The sequence below is a fragment of the Kogia breviceps genome, chromosome 3 (assembly GCF_026419965.1).
Source record: "Kogia breviceps isolate mKogBre1 chromosome 3, mKogBre1 haplotype 1, whole genome shotgun sequence".
In the NCBI taxonomy this organism is placed as follows: Eukaryota; Metazoa; Chordata; class Mammalia; order Artiodactyla; family Physeteridae; genus Kogia; species Kogia breviceps.
In genome coordinates this window covers 75,658,321-75,682,094 of record NC_081312.1, presented here as the reverse complement: position 1 = coordinate 75,682,094, position 23,774 = coordinate 75,658,321, and the positions used below count along the sequence as shown (strand labels likewise).

Below are 23,774 nucleotides of genomic sequence, written 5' to 3'. Positions count from 1 at the left end.
TACAGGACAACAGGATCGGTCCCTTCAATAATCAATGTGATGAAAAGAAAACACAAGTACAGTGGAGGGAAAGTAGTGGAAGGGGAACTATTACAGATTAAAGAAGTTTAAAATACGTAGCAACCTAATTACTTTGGTTAATTAATTGACTAGACTTTTGTTTTTAAAAACCGTCTGAAAAAGACATTTGGGGAATAATTAGGAAATTTGACCATGGACTGAATATTAAAAGATTTTAGAGAATTGTTAACTTTGTTAGATGGGAAGTGGTATTAGGCTTATGTAGAAAAATATTTTTCTTTCTAAAAATACATGCTGAAGTCTTTGGAAAGGAATTGTCATGATATTTATAATTTATCTTAAATACTTGAACAAAATAAATAGCAAATATAACAAACATTAAAGATTGTTAAATCTAAATGATGAATCCAAGATATTGATTGTATTCACCTCTTTTTTCCTAATATTTCAAAAGCATTATAAAAAAATATTTTTAATGTTTTCATTTCTAAGTGGCCAAGAGGTCTACAGCAAGTTTAAGCAGTGAAAAAGTGAAATACAATATGTTTCTTGAAAATCAGCATGATTTCTTGAAGAATACTGCTCAGCTCAAAGAAACCATGAATCTGCGGATATTTAAAGAAATTAAAACTGTGTTCATAAGACATATTTCTAAGACAACAATGGACTCAGTCACTGCCTACATATGTAAAATTAATGAGAAAACTGAAAGTGATGATGTTCCACATTTTGGATTGTTCTTATTCAAGAACAATCTTGAACTGGAGAGGCATAAGTGGTGTATCTTAAAATCACGGCCTTTCAAGATCTGAGATAATGATAATAGCTCAAAATCCAGTCTTCCACTTGTGTGGAGGTGGGGCAGAGCCAACTTCTATAGATGTACCAAAGACTCCAGTCAGTGGATTGGCAAGCTCACTTCTCCTTCAGTGGGGTGAGCATCACAGAGAAGGTAAGAGAAGGTTTTGACAAAAGCCAAAGTGTGTTGGAGACCTCCTCACTGAGGGGAACTTGACAAGATTTATCCATGCTTGGGGCTTTATATGGGTCTCAGTTCAAAAGCCTGGCTTTTTAAAATTCCAGTCCAGTTGCTAAGTATATTGCTTGATCCATTAACCATGAAAGCCAAGTCGATCTATTCCTCCCCTTTAGGATTTTGCCAAAAACTCAAGTCACCGTCCTAACTACCTGTCACTTAAATGAGAAATATTATTTTTAATGGAAAGGTTGAAGCTTTGCTGCAGAAATATAGTACGGATACTGAACATAATATAGTCAGACTCTGGGCCTTCCCTGAGCCCTCCCACTGTCCCCAAAGTACCATCTTCATGGATACAGCATCTGAGACACCAAGTACCACCAAGGAGAACAAACCCCAGGCAGAGGACATACAGGTCCATGGTCTTTGACTCTAGAGATTCCACCAAAGTATTTAGGACAATTTCATCTTTTTTAAGGAATTGGAAAATTACTGCTCACAATGGCTTCTGACCACTTATTCAGCCATCAGTCAAAGCATATGATATAATTGATCTGCTAATCACTAGCAAACAAGAAGAGAGTGGTCAAGCAGTAGAGACAGCCTGGATTGACTGCTGCCATTGCAGCTTTGGCAGCACAAATCACATAGATTAGGACAATGGTTTTCAAAGGATGGTCCATGACCCACTAAGGACACAAAGACATTTTCAGGGAGTCTGTGATGTCAGAACTAGTTCCATAATTATATCAAAAGAATATTTGCGGGCTTCCCTGGTGGTACAGTGGTTGAGAGTCCGCCTGCCGATGCAGGGGACACGGGTTCGTGCCCCGGTCCGGGAAGATCCCACATGCCATGGAGCGGCTGGGCCCGTGACCCATGGCTGCTGAGCCTGCGCCTCCGGAGCCTGCGCATCCAGAGCCTGTGCTCCGCAATGGGAGAGGCCACAACAGTGAGAGGTCCGCGTACCACAAAAAAAAAAAAAAAAAAAAAAAAAGAATATTTGCCTTTTTCTTTGTGTTGTGTTGACATTGCCCTGATGGTATAAAAGCAATGGTGGATAAAGCTCCTGGTCCCTCATCATGAATCAAGGCAGAGGCCTCAATTTTGTATTAATGGTCACTATATCCTTCATTTCTATATTTGCAAAGGGGAAAAAAAAGCCAGTTTCACCTAAAAATGTTATTGACTATATTAGTTGGCTAAGGCTGCCATAACAAAATAACACAGAACAGGTGGCTTAAGCAACAGAAACTTATTTTCTTACAGTTCTGAAGCTAGAAATCCAGGATCAAGGTCCCCACAGAGTCAGTTTCTCCTTATCCCTCCCTCCTTGGCTTGGAGACTATCCCCTTCTCTCTGTGTCCTCATATGGACTTTCCTCTGTGCATGCAAATCCTTTGTGTCTCTTCTCTTTGTGTGCCCAAATTTCTTCTTCTCATAAGGACACCAGTTAGACTTGATTAGGGTCCACTCTAATCCAGTCCAAATGGCCCCATTTCACCTTATCTTTAAAGGCCCCATCTCCAAAAAAAGGATACATTTTGAGGTACTGGGTGTAAGGACATCAACATATGGATTTGGGGAGTACACAGTTCAGTCCATAACATTGAAAAAGCAGTAAAACTATTAATTTTATTAAATCTCCACTCTTGAGTATATGTCTTTTTAGTATTCTGTGTGACAAAAGTGGACGTATACATAAAGCACTTCTGTTGCATTCCAAATTATTATATTATCTCAAGGGAAAATATTTGTGTAATCGTTTGAGTTACAGGCTGAACTAGCCACTTTTTCCATGAAACACCATTTTGCTGAACAGAATGACTGGCAGAGAAACCATGGTTAATCAAATTTGGGTAGTTGTCAGGCATTTTCTTGAAAATGAATGAACTGAGCTTGCACATCAAGAGAAACAATGGACCATTGTTGCTAATGATAAAAATCTAAGCTTTCAGGCAAAAATTTGCATTTGGGAAACTTGTATCTGCTACAATGAGCTGTATGGCTCCCCAGTATTTAAATATTGTTCTGATTTAAAGATATTGGTGATCATATTAACTACTATGATATATTAGATATTGTATAATGCAATGCAATAACACACGCAAGTTGCCTAACACAGAGAACCAATTGTTTCTCAGAAGACCAATGGATAAAGTTACAAAACCATGCATGGGTGAAAGTTCCATCCAAAATGCAAGCTAGACCAAAGGATTTTAATGGAAAAGAATATGGGGGCTTCCCTGGTGTCGCAGTGGTTGAGAATCCGCCTGCCGATGCAGGAGACACGGGTTCGTGCCCTGGTCCGGGAAGATCCCACATGCCGCGGAGCAACTAAGCCCGTGAGCCATGGCCGCTGAGCCTGCGCCTCTGGAGCCTGCGCGTCCAGAGCCTGTGCTCCGCAATGGGAGAGGCCACAACAGTGAGAGGCCTGCGTACCATAAAAAAAAAAAAAAAAAGGTTTCAGAAGACACTTTCTGAGAACTCACTCAATGAGGCACTGCGCTGGCACAGAGGACAGAGATAAACAAGACAAATCCCTTCTCTCAAGGGTCTGTACCTAATGAAAACAAAGGAAAGGGGCTTTGAGAGCAATGATAAGGATAAGGACTGGATGCAAGAAGATTCAGGGAAAGGGGTGCATCTAACCCAGTACAGTCTTTGGCAGTCATTTAGAACTTCCCAGGGATGTCAACACCTAAGCTCAGATCAGGAAATCAATAAGATCTAAGGAGCAGGGTTAGGGACCAAACTGGGAACTGAAGAAGGAAAGGGCATTTCAAGCAAAAGCAATCACAGGGCAAAGTAAAGAGATATAAAAGAACATGGCACTTTCAAGAAGCAAGTAGTTCAAGGCAACTGAGTTTAAGGGAGCAAATGGAAAAGTACAAGACGTAGGCCTAGGAAAGTAAGCAAAAGCCTATATTCCAAACCATCTTATCCTGAGCATAATGGAGAGCTACCATAAATTTTAGCAAGTAACCCCTTAGTTGGGGTCCCCCTAAGGCTTAGCATCTATAATAATCAGCTCTCGGCCAAGGGGACAAGTGGGGCTAAAATTCAGCTTGAGCTCTGCGGGCCGAGCCAAGGCCCTGGTATGAGGCTGCATCAGCTGGAGAAAGGGAAGCCTTTCATAAAGCTCACAAAGGTAACCTCTGTTTGCCAACTAGAACCCTAGGAGCTGCCACTGCATTTGCCCAGTAGGTCACATTTTCCAAGTCACATAAACCAGCATATGGGCTACTGACTTTCAATTTAACAACCAGAGAGTCAATGGAGAGGATAAAATTCTAAGTTTATGTGAAAGCCCTTTGTCAATTATACAACACCCTCCATGTGCAAAGTGGGGCAGACAGAGGTGATTCAGGAGCTTAGCAGGTGACAGGAGAAATTACATTGCCCACAAACATTTTCTGCCAACCACAACTTGTAGATCCACTTGAGACATTCAGGTCTGGCAAACTCCTCTATGGGAAACCACGTGAGAGTAGACTGGCCAGAAAGCACAGTGGGAATAGACATCATGATTTGACCTGTTCTAGTCACAAACTCCAGGACAGATCTAGCCAGGGGTTCAAAAGAGTCTCAGACAGAAGCACCCAGGCCAGCCTCCCCTGACCTAAGCCAAATCCCTTTGATCTTGCTGGAGCATGACTTGGAGAAAACATCCGGCCCCGTAGTTCTCAGAGGCCACATTAGGCAAAACCAAAGGGAGGATTTTATAAAGCTCTGTAGCATTGTGGGTGGGATACGCACAGTGATACAAAACCCACAGAGACCTGTACAAAAACTGCAGGGGTCAAAGTGACATTTCCCTGGGAAATCCATAGCCTGGCTACCATGCCCCGGGGACTAACACAGCAAGTAGGGGTCCTTCCTTGCTCAGTGACCCGAAAGGGATGCCAGAAAGTTGTCCAAACCAGGAGAGGTGACCCCTAGTTGCTGGCCTCTCTCTCTCACTGCTGTTTTCTCTCGAGTGAAACTGGCATTTCAACCGTATTTGCAGAATACAAAAAGGTGATTCTCAAAAGCTATCCTTGTCTTGGTTTCTATTGCAAAAAGGAATCTTATGGAATTTCTGAATCAAAATTCCTAGAGAGGTTTGCCTGGGGGCTTTGCTGTGCTGTTTGGGAAGATGAATCTAAAGAGAAGGATTTGTTTTTAGGCCATCACCAGTAGTAGTTGCTCATTCTAACACTGAATATACTATAAATCCGAAGTACATGATTGGTGCTTCATGCTGCCCTGTCACCATTGATATGCCACATGTTATCTGACTTAAAGCAGCCTGGGTGTCTGTGAACGCCTTGACTCTGGGATAGTCATGGATCCAAGACCGATCCCCTTGGCAACACCTGTTTTCTAAGACTTGAGAGTTAGGTGTGCATCTAGGAAGTGAGAAAAGTCTAAAATAACAGAAAGCAACCATTCCAAGAACTTCATGAAGTGTCCTATACTGGAAATGTTCACCACAGGAGTGTGTGCTCCTACCTACTCTCAGACTACAACCTCCCAAAAGCAAATCCAAAAGCAATTGCAAATCTGCAATTGACTATATCATCACGAACCAGTTAGATGAGCATCAAGTGCCATCTTTCAAAGAACAAAACCCTTAAGATCCTTCCATCCTCAAGATGACAGGAAGAAGAAAGGTGGAAGCATTGCTGAGGTTTTTGGAAAGCCCTCAAGCGCTCTATGAGAGAGACAGGCTCATCTTTGGAAAAGGAACTCACCTGATTGTGGAACCAAGTAAGTAATTCATTTATCTGTTTTTTGAGGTTAATCCTCTATCTAAGGAGGCAGAAATATCAGGGAATGTGAGATGGGTAGTAGTAGCATTAATATTGTGTCAAGGAGGGGTTTGTGGAAGATGTAAACTACTGTTAGTCCCCTCCATAGGAATTGGGAGGGGATTGTCTATTAAAAAAAATAGATTTGGGGGCTGTGAAAGACCCCACATAGCTCAGGAAACTGAGGAGTTTCTACCCAATGCATGGGCTTTGGGTCAGGCTGTAGAGACCACAGAGTCACTGGCTCAGCTCCCCTAAAAGAGTCAGAACTGACCAGGGACAAGGTTGAGCTGAGTCTGAGGGATTCTATCAAAGTGGCTCCAGATATAAAGAATTCTGACCTTCTTTAGGCCAAACACTTGCTCTTGGGAGAGCTCAGAACTGAGTCAGCCTCCTGGGCACAGAGGGTTAGGCCAGGGTAAGTAGGCGCTGGTGTTGATCTGTTTTTCTTCAGAAAAAAGGAACCAGTTCCAGAAATCTGTTTCTAATTGTTTGAGCTGCAAATGGAAGTTAGGTGACTAGTGAGGAAGCTGGAACATTCTGGTTCCCATTGAGACCAGATCCCAAGCAGAAGAACGTGAATGTGCAATGCCTTCTTTAAAGCCTATAGGACACAGCCAGGCATAGCTCCCTAGGGACTCATGGCATCCATCTTCCTCACTAAGGGGATGCGGTACCACTCACTAATTAACTGTTATAAAGGAATCGATGCTAACGTTGTCAAGGGACTGTACTCAACACAGAAGGCATCTTCTCGGGTCATTTAAGTGACATTTGAATTCAACTGTGTCTTGCTAAAAAAAAAAGGACATCAGTCTCCATTAGGCAGCAGCTTCCAGTTAGATAGTGGAGATTAATATTAAGCTAGAAAATGTAATAAACAAGCACAAAACACCCCATTTCAAAGATCCTAGGGAAGTCTAGCAACGGGGTCCCAAATCTGCTGAGCTGGCTGCTGGAAAAGTAACAGCACGTCCTGGCCTGATGCCTTGGCGTTCATCTTGTGTTTTCTAAAGTAAACGAAGACTTTAGAGAGGTGGGGTGAAAATGTGATGGTGTGGACTCCTCTCAGAGATTGATTAGGGACAAGACAGTCCTGGGTGTATGAAGTGAAGGAGGCGTAGAACTGAGGGCAAAGGAAGGGAAAAGGAGGAGTGCAGGCTGGGCATGCCCAGACCTCACACACTAAAAGGAGAAGTGGGGCAGGGGCTTTGCAGCCAGAAAAAGATAGAGATTCGAAGCCGGCTAGCAGAGTCAGCACAGAAAAATTCATATATTTTTTTAAATCATGGTAAGATTTTGAAAATTCAAATAATGGAGGTTCTTGCCATTAGACCTCATTGGCTTTAAATTTTCTCACTAAAATAATAGTTTATCCACATTCCTGACAAAGTTAGTGACTGAGTTCCCTTATCTCCCTTTGTTCGCTGAGTTCTTCCTAATGAATTAAGTTATTCTGTTTACTGACTTACTTGAGCCAGCGTTGCCCTAAGTGTAGAATGCATAGTACGTGGCTTTAGATGGTACATAGATAGACTTTCTTTTCATTTCAATTGCAGTCTTTTAATGGTATCAGCATAGTACAACTAGGTTGTCAAACCCATGTGATTTAAAGTTTCCTCTTAATTATATTTTAAGTTAAAATGTGAGAAAATTTAAAGAAAATTATTAAGCAAATCTTATGACTGATGGATGTGACCCAAAATAACCCAAAGAGAGATGTGATTAATTGACGTTTAGGAAACACTGAGCCGGTGACTTCCATTGTCCTTTGAAATAAAAAGATGAGGGGCACACAGAGAGGGCAGGATCCAGAATATCCTTGCATGGTGACTTCTTTTTAGGCAACAAATATTAGATAAAGAGGCATCACTGCAAACTCAGACCCTTTATCTTCTCAGAAGCCTACTTTTTCTTTTGATGCACCTGAGGAAAGGTGCTTCTTTCAAGTTCTTACTTGCAGGGCTCCCAGGCAGCACCAAACTAACATGTCTACACAGACCCACAGCCCAGATCCACCATAGCTTTTAGCCCTCCAGATGGAGAAAACCTGGGGATTAACTTCATAAAACAGAACAAGAGAACAGGATAAAACAGCAAGGAATAAAGTACCACGATGTAAATGTGTGCTACTGACCATGACAATGACAGGAGCTTAGAAAGGGCCACGGTCATCAGGAGCATCGTCCTGCCAGTGGGCCGCTGGATGGACTTAGAGTCATATATATTATTATACAACATACATATATCATCATCATATCAACTACTACTTTTTGAGTGCCTACTATGTATTGGGCCACAGGACTAGGCACTTTATAAATGAATGTCATTCTACTTGGTTCTCACATGATCATGCAAAATTAGGTACTATTACCTGCATTTTCTTTTTTTATGCGGTACGCGGGCCTCTCACTGCTGTGGCCTCTCCCGTTGCGGAGCACAGGCTCCGGACGCGCAGGCTCAGCGGCCATGGCTCACGGGCCCAGCCACTCCGTGGCATGTGGGATCTTCCCGGACCAGGGCACGAACCCATGTCCCCTGCATCGGCAGGCCTGCGCCACCAGGGAAGCCCTATTACCTGCATTTTTACAGGTGAGGAGGGATTCCCCAAGATCACACAGCTTAGCAAAGTCAAAATTTGTATCATCTGTCTGATTCCAAAACCTGTGCACTTAAGAACTCTAGTCTTCTATCAGGACTGAAGTTCGATTGGGGCACATGTGGAGGTTTTTCTTGCCTGTCCCAGCCTCCCCCTCAGGCTTCTAATGAGCTCCTTTCCAAGCTGCCTGCAGAGTCTTAAGCAACAGTTAGGCTGTTTCCCTTCCATCTCCACCACAGTCCTTCACCAAAACAGGGCTCCTACCCCCAAACCAAAACCAATTACCCAAAGAGGCATTCTCCAGGCAAGGGCCATCCCTGAATTTACACCCCTAGGGCTCAAGGGTCCCTAAACTCAGAAAGGTTCAGACAATGATCAGAGCATCACCCTTTCCCCCAAGAAAAAATCCTGAGATCATCAACATGTTTCTAAAATGCCAAGAGATAGCTTTCCCGTTCCCATCTTTGGCATTCCTCCCTCTCACTCATGATGAGCCTCTCCCAGAACAGACCCTTGACCCCTTCCCTCTGCCTGGAACCATTTTCTCCCTGACACTCACCTAGCTTTCTCCCTCACCTGCTCCAGGTCTTTACTCAAATGTCACGTCTAATGAGGCCTTCCTCAACCACCCCTGTTTTCAACAGTCCCCTTACCCTGCTTCATTTTGTATAGCCCTCACCTCCACCTGAAACTTTGAATGCTCACTTATCAGCCATCTCCCTTGTCCCATGAAGGCAAGGGCTCTGAGTTGTGCCTTACCATTTCCATGAATACATTGAAGGCACTAAGTAAATGTTTGTTGAATGAATGAACAAACAAATGAACAAATGAATGAATGAGAGGACAAGTCAATGGTTGTTTAAGGCAAAAGGAAATAGAAATGTAAGCAAGCTAGGCACCTCCACAGCCAAGCCTGATCTCAGCTCTGCAACCTGTGACAAGTCACTGTCACTATACGCCAGGTACTCTTCTAGGTGCTGGGGAATCAGCATGAATAAAACAGACAGAAACCCATGCCTTATTGGAGCTTACAGTGTGGTGTAACTACCACTGTAAGACAGATGGTAACCTCACCATGTAAAATATATAGTAGTTTAGCTACAATGAGGTATCTTTCTGAGTGTCTACTAACTACCTCACCAGTTAGAATGGGCATCATCAGAACATCTACAGACAACAAATGGTGGAGAGGGTGTGGAGAAAAGGGAACCCTCTTGCACTGTTGGTGGGAATGTAAACTGATACAGCCACTGTGGAGAACAGTATGGAGGTTCCTTAAAACACTAAAAATAGAATTACCATATGACCCAGCAATCCCACTCCTGGGTACATACCCAGAGAAAACTATAATTCAAAAAGACACATGCACCCCAATGTTCATTGCAGCTCTATTTACAATAGCCAGGACATGGAAGCAACCTAAATGCCCATCGACAGACGAATGGATAAATAAGATGTGGTACATATATACAATGGAATATTACTCAGCCATAAAAAGGAACGAAATTGGGTCATTTGTAGAGACATGAATGGATTTAGAGACTGTCATACAGAGTGAGGTAAGTCAGAAAGAGAAACACAAATATCGTATATTAATGCATATATGTGGAACCTAGAAAAATGGTACAGATGAACCGGTTTGCAGGGCAGAAATAGAGACACAGATGTAGAGAACAAATGTATGGACACCAAGGGGGGAAAGCAGCGGGGTGGTGGTAGTGGGGTGAACTAGGAGATTGGGATTGACATGTATACACTAATATGTATTAAATGGATAACTAACAAGAACCTGCTGTATAAAAAAAGAAATAAAATAAAATTCAAAAAATATATATATAGTAGTTTAGGCGGTAATAAGCCCTGTGAAGGAAAATAAAGCAGGGAAGAGGAATAAAGAGAATTAGTGGGAGGGGGCAATGTGCAATTTTTAACAGAGGGGTCACAGAAGGCCTCATTGGAAAGGGGACATTTGAACAGAGACCTGAGGGGGTTACAGAGGGAGCCATGCAGGTTTCTGGAAGAAGACCATTTCCAGGCAGAGGGAACAAAAGCACTGCCTGGGGTGTGTGAAGGATACCAAGGAGGCCTGGGTGACTGGAGGAGAGTGAGTGACCTGGAGAGAATTTGTGAATGAGGTCAGGTTGGTAATGGGGAAAGGATGGCTTCTAAGTCACTGTAAGGACTTGGGCTTTTGGATTCTAGAGGGAAGGTTAGAGAAGGGAATGGCAGTCACACTTGACCTTGGGAAGAGACCAAGGGAGACAGAAACCTGGATTCCAGTCCTCACCCTCAGCTTTAAGAAGTGGGCACTTTTATCCCAAACACCAAAGAAACAGGATTCTCTCCTCCCTCGGCAACCTCTCCCTACAACCCTGTCCCAGGGAGCTCTGAGCTTAGTGAAATTACATGCCCCTGCTTCAAGTAACACTTTTTACTCTGAGTCTAACACTAATAAGCACTCTACTTACACCGAGCATTTACAGAATGCTTTATATACACCCTTTCATTTAATCTTACAACCTCCCAATACAGAAGACAGTATCCTCATTTTATAAAGGAGGCAAATGAAGCTCAGTGACCTTAAGGAACTTGGCCAAGATTACACACTTAGTAAGTAAGAAACTGAGTTGAACTCGATTTCAGGTTTTCTGACATCTCCCTACTTCACTGCAACTGAGAAGCACTCTCCATTTTAGTGTTTCTCAGAGTATGATATGCAATTCTATATAGGCTGTAAACTGACCTGAAAATGTACTTTTTCTCCCTGGAGTTTGTGAATGACATACAAGCAATCTCACAGACACTGATTTTTACATATGACAGAGGCTAATCTAACTGTCCCTTCTAAGTGTAAGTATGCCATTAAAGCTTGCTCAAATTTGAAGTTCATGAACATTAAAATGTTCCAAAAACTCTAGTTCTGTTTTATACTAAGTCTGGCTGCTGCACAGTGCCTGCCAATGATGCAAAGCTCTGACTGTATATGAAATGGAGTTCTCCTAAAAGGTTCTGAGTGGGGCATGTCACTCATTAGATCTTGCCCCACCTAAGTGTAGCCAAGGTTTGACAATCACCCACTCTATGATCAACAGTCTACCTTTCTTTGCTCCTGATCTAAGAAACTCTTTGCCAACCTCTGTTATTCAGAGCACAAATTCAGACTGTGACACATGGCAAAAGCCTAGATTTCTATTTGACCCAGGAACCGCCTCCTGCTTTGCCCTGAAGGGTAGCCCCCAAGACTGAGGAGAAAAGAGGTTAAGCAGATGAGACAGAAAACCCCATCCAATGACTATCACGTGACTTGGCAACTGGGGCCAGGGTTGTGGTAAGAAAAAAGAAAGGCAGTTTTTAGACTGGGTTAATCAGCTGTGTATAATCCACTGATATTTGGCAAAGGAACCTATCTGAAAGTTGAACCAAGTAAGTGACTCGTTTTTCTTCTTTTGACCACTATGTTTGGCAATTATCTTTGTTAAATATTTTCCCAACTCATGAGCTTAGGAAACATTTCTTAGGTTGTTGAAAATCCCACCAGGAGGTAATCTAGCAAGGGAAGGTTTGAGGGGCAGGGACTGAGTTTCTGATACAATCCAGGGTGGGTACGTGCTGCAGTAGTCTTCTCGGTCCACTCTCCCTCCAGGAGAGTTTTTGTGGCCTTCCCACTACCTGACTAGCCTTAGTGAACCAGCTTACTTAACACCCATGTATTCACCATTTACAGATCTGGGCAATGACCAGACCTGTACTACAGTACATCTAGTAAACATGAGGTGCAGTGGTGAGCATGTTCAACCAAAAGTTCAAAGACTGAGTTCCAATCGTCTTTGACGAGCTCTGTGACTTCACTGAACTCGAGTTTCCCTCTGGCTGGTTCAAATGATTTCCCAGGTGTCTTCCAACTTTAGCACACTAAGATCCTGATTATCATCGAGACCAATTCTAAGGGACAATATAGTAGAAAAAGCAAGGAAGTCCAATGATGTGAATGTCTTATGACCCAGTGGGAATTCTGGGATTTAATGAAAAAAGACGCTGAAAAGGGAATCAAAACTCTCCCTATATGTCCATTACTTAGACTTTGTGTGACTTCAGGGGTTTTGACAAGTGACAACTGAGGCTCCTTTCAGTCCTGTCATCTATTACTCTGGTTCAGTGAATGGAATCTGGGGTCTGGAGACCTGAGAGTCAGGCCCAGCTCAGCCACTATCTTAACCACGCTTAGCTCCAGTGATTTCATCTGTAAGATAGATCTAATAATATCATCTCATGGAGTTTATTACAGTAGTGTTTTTTGAGGTAGTGTAAGCACAAGCCATTTGTAAGTAGTAAAGTACTTATAGAAATGGTAGTCATCTATGAGTATTAGCATGCTTTTAATAGACTCCAAGTCTTTTTCATCAATGGCTCTTGGTCCAGCCATCGTGTCCTTCCACCTCTAACTGAGGCATAGTCCTTTCTGATTGACTTGAAACTTACCGTTATGTTTCTGCTGACAATAGCCATTTGACAGTTAATTCCTTTTCCCCTGTGAAAATGTGATCCTGAAGCAAGATCTGGGGGTAAAAGATGACAGGTTTGAGGAGATAATAGCAGCAAATGTAGGGAAGTCCCTCAATGTCAACACTCAGAAGATGACACATCAAAGAAGCTGCCAACATGAAATGTTTATATCTCAGAAACCCTTGTGAAGTTCTATGTCTCTAGCTAACCCCCCCGCACCTTCCAAACAGATGGACTAGGCAGGGGGCAAATAAGTAGTAAGGTTTTTGGTCATGATGTCTGAAATGGTGTGCTGACAGCACAGCTCACCTTTGGAAGCGGGACTCAACTCATCGTGGAACCAAGTAAGTTATGCATTTTATTCACTGTGTATATTCCCTTGGAGTTGTGGCATAGTCCTGAATCAACGCAACTTCTTGAGAAGTTAGGAGGTTCTAGATGGGAAATCCATTGTTGTTGTTACAAAGAGCCAGGGTAAAATTGGAGGACAAATTCACTAGGTTTCTCTTAAGAAAATATTCTACGTATGCTTGGAAACTCTGTTCTGAGGATTAGTATTGATATGTCTTCTACAACTGCTTAAATAAAGCCCTTGGTCAGGCTTCTGGCCCTCTGGTCAGGGACTGGGACCAGGGAAAAGGCAAGTTCTAGATAAGGAGAATCTTTCCACTGTTTATGAGGAAAAAGAGTCATGGTCACAGCGTAGGAAGAGGGAGGGTTAGAAAGAAGAAAAATATTATTAAAGAAGGAGTTAGATCAAAATAGCCTTCTCTGCCTCAGATGATAAAAGCCAATCTGCCCTTGTCTCTTCTTTTGCTGAGAACTTGCATTAAATCATCGTGCCTGGCTCACACTAAATGTTCTCCAAGGTCCCATCCTTGTCTGGGTCTGCCGAGAACCGTAATGTGCTCACCTCCCTTGTTAGCCCTGAATCTGAGGATTCTGTAAAGGTTCAGAAGCCTACATCCAAAGTAGAAACACAGCCCCCAACTTCAAGACAATAGCGAAGTAGTGGTGCTCTCCTAGAGATATTGTCCACTGGCAGTCTGTTCCAGTGTTTGGAAATCCAGGGGTCATATTCAGGTAGTCTGGGTATCTGCCAACAGTGAGTCACTGGGACCAGTCCAGAGAACAACAGTCTTTCGGATGTTTTCCAAAATGCCAAAAGCAATGGGGCATTGGTTAGATTCTGATTTTGTTTATTTCAGAGGAAATAAAAAGTGGGGAAAAATACATGAATGTGGGGAGATGATCTGACAGTCCTGAAAGGGACTGGTAGTGTCAACGGGGTCTCTGCCTCTCAGAGGGTAATATAAACTTACAGGCATACTTGATTGCCTCTTGCTTCCAGGGAAATAGTGGAATTTGGTGAGTTTTCTTATCTTTGAAGGGAGAGAGACTAGAGCAATGAAAAGAAGGAAAGAAACAGAATCGCGTTGTAACTGATTGCAGTCTGATTGATGTTGGGCAAATTGCATCTGAGCAAAAAGTGTTGTGTTTCATTTTCCCTTTAAATCATTTCCACTTGAGATTCAGAGTTATCTGCAGTGTTAGAATCAAATCTCTGAGGCTGTGCCTTTGGGAGTCTTCAGAGACGAAACTGATTCTTAGCCCCTCTGTTGAGATGCTGACCTGAGCTCTCCAGGGATACCCCAATTGCTTCTCTGGTTTTCTCTTCCTGCAGTGATCGAGTGTAATATGATGATATGAAGCTCAGGTAGGGGGACTGAGAATTTCAAATCAAACCCCCAATCCTTAAAGTTTTGACAACCTATAATGGCCCTATACAACCATCCTTCCCTTTGCCTAGCTCTAGTCCTAGACACTTGATTTTTTGGTGATAAGACAGAGTAATCATCCTTAAGTTCTATTTCACATCATTACTCTGTCCTCCTGAAGCTTGTATCTGGATCCAGACTCAAGAGAAATTATAAAACAAAAATAAGCAATCCAAAGCAAGCGCTGGCTTCTCTGACCTGTATCCATGACACATAGCACCACTAGGCTCCCCTGTCAGCTACCAATTTCTTATTCAACCCTCAGGTCCTTAGAAAGCCTTTCCATGGACTCAGGGAATTAGAAAGTAGGTTTGTTGTTATTGTGAGACTCAGTCTAAGTTATGGGGAAGAAATTAGGCTTCTAATCAAAAAGGTGGATTGTGACCCAAGACAAGGGAAGGAGAATATGAGAACAAGATCAGTGTCTAAACCCTCCTCGGCCTAACATTCATTACAAGAAATGTCAATATTCAGTGCCCCATCCCTACTACCAAGCTAATGTGTTCTTCTTGGAGAGCCTTCCCAATAAACGGGATGTTAAATTTTCCATCCTGAAGGCAGTTACTGGTCACCTGTCACCCTCTTCTCTTGCTCTGTCTCAGCCCTGTCCCTTGTCCCAGTGCTTCTTGGCTGGGAATTTCCTGCTCACCTCCTTACCCAGAAGTTAAACTATTATTAGCTTCAAAGGGAACTGAGACGCTATGAGTTCCACCCCTGATCTAATCAAGGGCAGCTTTGTAGCTCTCTGAGTGGTGGGTCTCTAGGCTGGGACCCAGGCTGGAGAGGCAGGATTCAGATGCTCTAGGCCAGGCCCCAGGGCAAGCCCCAGGCTGGTTACCTGTGAGGCAGCGTCGCAATGTGCTCCTGGGACACCCGACAGATGTTCTTTGGAGCTGGCACCAAATTCTTCTTGGAGCCCCGTGAGTTGATTTTTTTTCCATACATATCTAGGGAGGAATTGACTCCTGGGACTAGGGTTGCCATCCAGTTTGCATTACGTGAAAAAGTATAACTAGGAGATGGAGTGGGCCACAGTAAAGACATTAGGCTGAGTAGCTGAAGTAGCTCTGCAATTATTTTTACTTAAAAAAAATTATTTCTGAAATCTTCAGAGCAGCCCAGAAAGCACAAAGAAATCTAGAAGAATTATACTAATAGTTGGAGCATCAGGTGCAGGAGGGGCAGAGGCCCAAATTCTCCAAGGTGGTTGCTTCATCCTTAGGCATCCCTTTAGCTAAGCTGACTAGTGTGAATGCCTTGTTGCCACCTGTAAAATGTCCTGCAGCTGGAAGATTTAGGAGAGAAATGGTCAACCTGGTCAGAGTAATCAGAGCAAACTTACCTGATTTGTATTCAAGTTAAACCCCATATTGGCAGAGATCTTTGAAACTGTGAGTGACATTTGTTATCCATGTTGCGATGCTTAGGGAACCAGTAAGACACTCTGTGAGAATCTAGAACATAGATGACTTCTAAGTTTATAAATTAAGAAAAACTGTTCAGGAAAGGTATACACTTCTTTTTGTATTGTTTACCAGCACATAACCTTAGCATTAGATGGGTACTCATAAAAAGAGAAAGTTTGAAAATAAAATAACAATTGCCCAAACAAATAGCACTTTGCAATACATGCTGAAATGTAATTACGTTTGTGGACCAAGGAGAAAGCCTGGAAATTCTCAAAAGATAAGCGATTACATCTTTAAATTTTAGACTACAATGCAGTGCAAATTTTATACAACTTCAAATTTTGGTTTAGGTCTAATATAAAATAGACTAGGTTACATATGGCAACTATATTGTATGCATCCCATTTTTAAAAAAAGGTTCAATTCAGTCAGATAGCCTTTTCTTTGGTTACCATGATACCAAAGAATGGGTTAAACACTTTACTTTCAAACAATTGTTTTGAAGGGACATTAATTGAGAAAGAGGACCTGAGAAAAATGTTTTACCAAACCAATGCATCATGCTCTATCTGAAATGCTGAGTAACAGATTCAGAGCTCAATATCCTGAGTGTATGACCCTCTTCAGACATCGGTCTTATTGGTTATATCACATTATTCAAATTATTCAAGCCAGGTCTCTCCAGCCCAAAGTGATCATTAGCAACTGCCTTTGAAATTAGGTTTATAAATCCCACGCCAGGTTTAATTATCCAACTAAATCAGGCTACGATTGGGTCACACTCTTAAGTAATGAAGGAGATAGGGTTATTTTGGTTTTGCTTTTTAATGGACTAGATTCCTTTCTCTATAACTCATTTTCAAGCTCCCTTGAAAATCAACTGGAATCCATCTCATCAAAGTCAGTATCGTAAGAGAGAAATGCCACAGTTCTGGAGGGAGGTGACTGAGCAGAACATGTGGTTTCTAAGCCGTTACTGCTGGGGTTATTGGTGTCTGTTATCAGTGGCTTCAGCTATGCCGTGAAACAAAACAATGAGGTTTTCTCCTTCCACATTCCAGGAGAGCCCTTTGAAAAATCCCCAACGCCCCTCTGGTTTTAAGGAAAGAAAAAGATGCATATACAGAGTAACAGATAGATGATTGTCCAAGATGAGGCATGAAAGGAGAGAAGGCCAGGAGGAGACCCAATTATTGTAACCAGTGTTCCACAGCTCCACTTAGAACAAAACAAGAAGAAATGGGCTTAAACTGGTTTTATGTTCCTAAGGACTTCTGAGAATGATAGCTGTAATTCTCGGATTAAAGACTCAAAAGAAACTGTAGGGTGGTCCCTTACAAAAGAATAAGAATTCACCTGAAGGCAGAGAGATGGACCACTTAACTTTAGCAGATCCCTTCCAGTCCAAAAAATGGGGATGACACCCTGAGGTGACACAAACGCCTCCATCCGCAGAGTGTTGGAACCAGTTTATATAGTCCTTCTCAGACCTTGCCCTGATCTCATTCCAAGGGCTCATGCATTTAAAATAAACCAACTGATTCAGAGAGATTTTCAGCCTAACTGGATTGTCCAGAGGATTGTTTAATAAAACATAAATATTTGAAACTCAAAAGACCCAGATACTTCTTTGTATTTGTCATTTTCTATCTCTGCTCCCAGCCGTATCTCTTAGCAGCTCCTAACTAGAAGTCAAACTGCTGCCTTTCATGTCTACTTCTCTTGGCCATCCTTTCATAGAGGTGCTAACAAGCTCAGGTCACTAACAGGATGAAGGAAAGTCTGGATTGTAGTGTACGGTCCCAGAGGAATTGAGGAAAACATCATGGTTTAACTCCCACACATGGATAATCAGCTCACAAAATAAATTGATTATATTTGCAGAAATTCAGGCTGTTGCCAACCCATCCGTTTTTGTCATGAAAAACGGGACAAATGTTGCTTGTCTGGTGAAGGAGTTCTACCCCAAAGATGTAACTATAAGTCTGGAATCATCCAAGATAATAAGAGAATATGACCCTGCAATTGTCATCTCTCCCGGTGGGAGGTACAGTGCCGTCAAGCTTGGTCAGTATGGAGATCCAGATGCAGTGACATGTTCAGTTCAACATAACAAACAAACCTGGCGCTCTACTGACTTCGAACTGAAGAAAGGTACTTCAGGTAGGTCCTATCTGGCCTCAAGGGGCTGCAATTGTGGGGAAGAAAAGTCAAGGGAAAGAGAAGTTAGAGATGTAAACTCTTGACAGATCACTCTCAATACGGAGTCATGCTGGAAACAAGACTTAGGCTCAGACTCAAGACTTAGGCTAATTCCCATCATTGACTAGGAATTAAACTCTGCATCTCTGCACTGGAATCTGAGATAAAGGCCATCTTATTTCATCCCCATCTCTCCTCTTCACCAGCCCCTTTCTCCTTCATACTAAAGACTCTAGGGTTGAAAATTCATGTGAGGTCTAATCTAGTGTGAATGCCATAACAAAGGGCAGCCCAGCTTATCATGGTGTTAATTATTCTAGTTGTTCTTACAAATTAGAGGCATACCAGGATGTGGACCTCATGGTACAATGGAAAAAAGTCTCAGGACAGGAAGTATGTTGACTGTGCAAATAGCTATAGGACCTTAACCAAGTCACTTCTCTGGTCCTTAGTTTACTTACTTAAAGTCTAAGTAAGTAAAACCTGAAATCCAATTTTAAAACCTGAAATACTTTGAGCCTCTTGGTTATCATTGTAACCTTGACTACTGCTGTTTGTTCCAGAAAATCCAAAACCAAAGGAACCTGAAAACATCAAGCAAACTCAAACTCCAGAGACCTGCTATGAGCCCCAAGGTTAGTTGAAACCAAAGGGCCAACTTCAGAATTGAGGTTAAAGCAAACTCTGTCATTGTCAGATGGGGCCCAAAATCATTCTATTTCAAAAGAAAACAAAAACCATACCTGAGCCCAGCTGACTCCCTGTGACTCTCTAAGCAGAGTTTGCCTGGCTGCAAGCACGGGTTTTTCCAAAGCTTGCCTTGCTGGATGTGAATAGCAGCCTTAGGTCTCTGAAGGCTGTCTGGCACCAAGCTGGGTTTCAGGCCAGAAAGAATGATGGTGATTCAGGGCAGGCTGGTTTCGGTGCTGTGGGTCCAATTTCTGGAAGGAAATTTTGTCTCTTGCTGAAGCCACCATCTTCATTCTCATTCAGTTGCAGTTCAAGCCAGGAAGGTGAACATGATGTCCCTTGCAGTGCTGGGGCTCCGAATGCTGTTTGCCAAGAGTGTTGCCATCAATTTTCTCTTGACTGCCAAGTTATTTTTCTTTTAAGGTAAGAACTAGCTGCTTCTTATTCCTACCTCCACCCAAACTATGTTGCACATGGAGGAAAGGAGTTTAGGAATGGTAAGAAGCATTGAGAAAGGAAAAACACATAGAGACATATTATGATTTACTAAGGTGGACCTTTTCAGATACTCAGCATAAAACCCCATCTCCTGTTAGCCTTTTATCTCAAGCCAGACTCAAAATTCATGTAATATAATATAATACCAGTAACACACCATTGTAAAGCAATTATACTCCAATAAAGATGTTAAAAAAATAAAAGTAATAGCACACCTATAAATAATAATAATAAAATAAAATAAAATCTAAAAATATAATATCAGCCAATAATCCTCACCTCCAACTCAGGAGCTAAAAAAATTGGACCTAAACAGGAGAAATCTTTTTCTTTACTGCTAATTTTTTATATGGCCAAGGGACCATGGGCTTTTTGCAAGGCCATCAGTAAAGCTTCACTTGCAGAATATTCAGGGGGAGCAGAACTTATCTTTGCCCAGACAAAGGGGATGTCAGCTCTCGATTCTTAATCATAGGGCTCGATGTGTAGACCAGCCTATCTTTGGGATGAACCTATGCTCCCATCCTTAATGAACAGCTCACTACTAGCCACTCAGGATGTACGCAAAGTTGAGGATGAGATGTGAATTATCTGCCTGTTACTTGCATTCCCTCTTCTGGTTATCTTAGACATGAAATTTGACCTGGGACTTAGGTTTGCCTATGTCACTAACTCACTATGTTACCTGAGTCAGGTTGCTTCACCTCTCTGGGCCTGGGTTATCACATCTGTAAAACAAAGGAGTGAAGCATAACTAAAGGAGAGCAGATGGGTTTTATGACTTGTGCCAACATTGATAAACTGATATTGACTAGCTGAACCATCACCATGTGTAGAAGGGAAATGTGCCAGGATAGATTAGTGATGTCTGCAATGGTACAACCACAACAAGTATTGGCCATCCCCAGACTGCATGACTGCTATAATTCCTTCCAGCACTAACAGTCTATGATTCTATAACTCTGACAATTTTCCTTCACTTGCAGGCTGACTGGCATGAGACGGCTACACGCCCTGAAAGAAACCAAAAGCCTACAGTGGTGCTATCTCCTAGGCTTTCAACTTCCTGGTGGTTTAAGTTGACCTGTCCCAGCCTTGCTTAAATGGCTGTTACCCAAACCAGTTTTCCTTTAAAGTCAACAAACCCAGCTTATCCTTCAGCCTGATGAAAGACAGAAGTCCTGGATAGTGGGGGCTTATGGTCCCAACTGTTTTACTTGCTGCTTTATAAAAGGATACAGAGATATGAAGGTATATAGGACACATTTTTTTTTCCTACAACTGACACACTTTTAAAATGGTGTTTTGTTCCTTTGACTTTCTTTGCCTCCAGAAGTAGAAAGCGGGAGCCATCGGGTTCCTAGCTCCATTCTCCAAGAGGAAAATAGATCCTGGGCTTCTACCTAAACATAAAAGGCTCTGCTCAACCCAGCACTAGGTTTGCCCCAAACTAGCGTTCTCATCCACAAAGGCACTTTCTGCTTTTCCTAGTATTTGACAAACGAAACTACATTTGACTCCCTAACACTCTCTTCCCAGGCAATGGGGTTTCTCAAATCTCATCTAAATATTCTCAGAGTTATTAGCAGAGATCAGAGTAAAATGCAGAGGAAATGTGTTTCTCTCTATTGATTGATTTAACGAACGTGAATTACTCCAAGTTCTAGGCACTGTACTGAGGGTGCAAAAATAAGTAAGACGTGGGTCTTGCTTTCAAGCAACTCATTGTGCAAGTGTTCTGGGAGGGAGGGACAGGAATGAGAACCTGAGATTTCCCCTGTAAGAACAGTGTCTTCATGACCCCCTGCCTGCCCATCTGTGCCTGGGAAGTTTGAAAGCATCGGACCTTTGGTATTGATGGTTTTCTGCCATTCTTCTTTGTCTCTGTTGCATTTATTAAAGTGCATCATGTGTGCCTTGCTTCTGGCTTTCCTCATTGCGGACCATCGCAGGGGGTACGGGGAGCTGTGAATTCACTGGTAGTCAGACAAAAACCAAACTGAGTTTATAGGTCACACCGCAGCTTCCTGGGTCCCCAGCCTGCAGGCTCCTGCCTCTGGGACCCACCCCTGGGTTTCCTGCTACTCCAACAACAGCAGCATCCCTGGTGTGGCCTCTGAGCTCTGCTCCTCCCACCTCAGCAAGGCCAGCATTTTCCCGGGTGCACGAACCCAGGTAGCAAAAGTCTAGCAACCGAGCACTGTGGGTTCCTCAGCACATATGTGGGCTGTCAGGCGGGGGCTCATGAGGTTACAAGTGAAAGAGCAACGTCCATCCACAACTCCCCCACCTTTGCCATCTGCAGACTCCCATGTCACGTCTTCACAACCCAAACCAAAGAAAGGAGGCAGTGGCATTCTGAGTCAATGAGTTCAGGACAATCTAGATGGATAAGACAGGTCCATCCAGGGGAACACTATTAAAATATTCCACACATCTTCACCTCATGTGCATCAAGAATGCCTGTTTCCAAAACATTCCCATCTGTTACCTTGGGCCATTCTTAGAATGTTTCTCTGAAGTTGCTAAGAACAAAACAACACATCCTCATTTTTCAGATGGAAAGAAATATGTCCCCCAGAAAAGGTATGTACCTTGTTCAAAGTCATTCAGAGAGGCAGCGATATTTCTGGGAGCAGAACAAAGTTATCAGGAGTGCCAGCCCCAAGTTCCTTCTACAAGAGCACAGCACATGCCTGAGACAGGGAAGAGGGCTTGTTCTGAAGTTCAGCTAGGCTGAACTTCAGGATAGTCCTGTACATAGCATATGAATGAGCCACCCTCTGGCCTACTTTGATCATCAGCGAATGGCATCCTAGTGTTTTATAGGACCACAAATCTCTTCCACCAAAAGGATGCTCCTGAAAAGATTGCAGGCAGGAGCCAGAGGGGATTGCGGCTGCCTTCTGGTGTGGAGACCATGCTATCGTGGATTATAGTTTTCCAGAGCTTTCACGTGTAGAATCTCATGTGACCCCGAAGGAGTCTCCAGGAGATTAGCACACACGCTCAGTAGGTGGCAGAACAAAAGCCCCGGAGGCTGAGTCATTTGGCCTGATCCTTTGGCTCCCTCACGCATGTCTTTTTCATCTCTCTCTATAGCGACTGCTCTCCATCTGCCTGTGTTGAAGCCCAGATATACTGCTGCCCAAGCCACCTACTGCTACAGCCTCCTAGGGTGCAGCTGCAAAGGAGCCCCCAGAAGTACAGCCCCACACCCCTGGCTCTGTCATTAACCAGATCAGCCTTCTCCCTTCCAAGTGTCCCTCACTTCTCTGGGCTTCAGTGCTTTTCCTATAAAATAACGACTAAGGCTTCTACTATTTCTAAGATTACGTCTGATAACTCTAATAGTTGTTTTAAGGAAGAGACACCCGTAGAAGTAGAGGAAGGAGGGATGGATTCCCAGGGTCGAGGGTATATCTATTTTTGACATCACATTGTTGGTTTCCCCTGGAGGTAATTCTCTCCCCTGGGGATACCACTGAGCTCCAAACTCAGGGACTTGGAAGCTGGGATTCTGGTTTTCACAGACAGCTTTCTGGGAATATCTCAGTGCTCTTCAGTGAAAGAAAAATGTTCTCCAAACACAGTAAGTAAAATGGAGGCTTCCCTGGTGGCGCAGTGGTTGAGAGTCCGCCTGTGCCCCGCAGTGGGAGAGGCCACAACAGTGAGAGGCCCACATACCGCCAAAAAAAAAAAAAAAAAAAAAAAAAGGAGGTGCCAAAGAGAATCCAGGAGAAATAAGGTGGTTGCACAAGAAGATGCAAATGGGGCTTCCCTGGTGGCGCAGTGGTTGAGAATCTGCCTGCCGCTGCAGGGGACACGGGTTCGTGCCCTGGTCCAGGAAGATCCTACATGCCGCAGAGCGGCTGGGCCTGTGAGCCATGGCCGCTGAGCCTGCACGTCTGGAGCCTGTGCTCCGCAACGGGAGAAGCCACAACAGTGAGGCCCGCATACCACAAAAAAAAAAAAAAAAAAAAGAAGAAGATGCAAATGAAAGGTAAACCAGGGAAATTTTTTAAAGTAAGTAATTTCGTCTCCAATTTGAGTCTTAAAAGGAAACAGGCCAATTCACAGCAATGGATGAATGATGGAGACTAAAATAAAGACACTTCCGAAAGGCTCTCCTGAGGTTGGCCCTTCACCAGCCCCGTCCTGGTACTCTCACGGTGCATGCAGCACATCCTTGTCAAGCCCTGCTCTGTTTCAGGCACAACCTGGGCACTGGAGTCTCTCAGACATGCAGTTTCCCTTCCCTACCATGGGCACTCGGGCAGCCAGGGCCCTCTGTGTCAGAAG

At 43.2% G+C, this 23,774-nt stretch overlaps 1 protein-coding gene across 1 annotated transcript in view; it reads left to right on the top strand.

Moving 5' to 3' along the window:
* Positions 1-23,774, top strand: part of LOC131753450 (T cell receptor alpha chain MC.7.G5-like) — a 264,739-nt gene that overhangs the window by 156,229 nt on the left and 84,736 nt on the right. Inside the window, exon 4 of the mRNA XM_067028809.1 lies at positions 13,195-13,239. Within this exon, the coding sequence (XP_066884910.1) occupies positions 13,195-13,239 (45 nt within the window). The remainder of the gene's footprint in view (positions 1-13,194; positions 13,240-23,774) is intronic.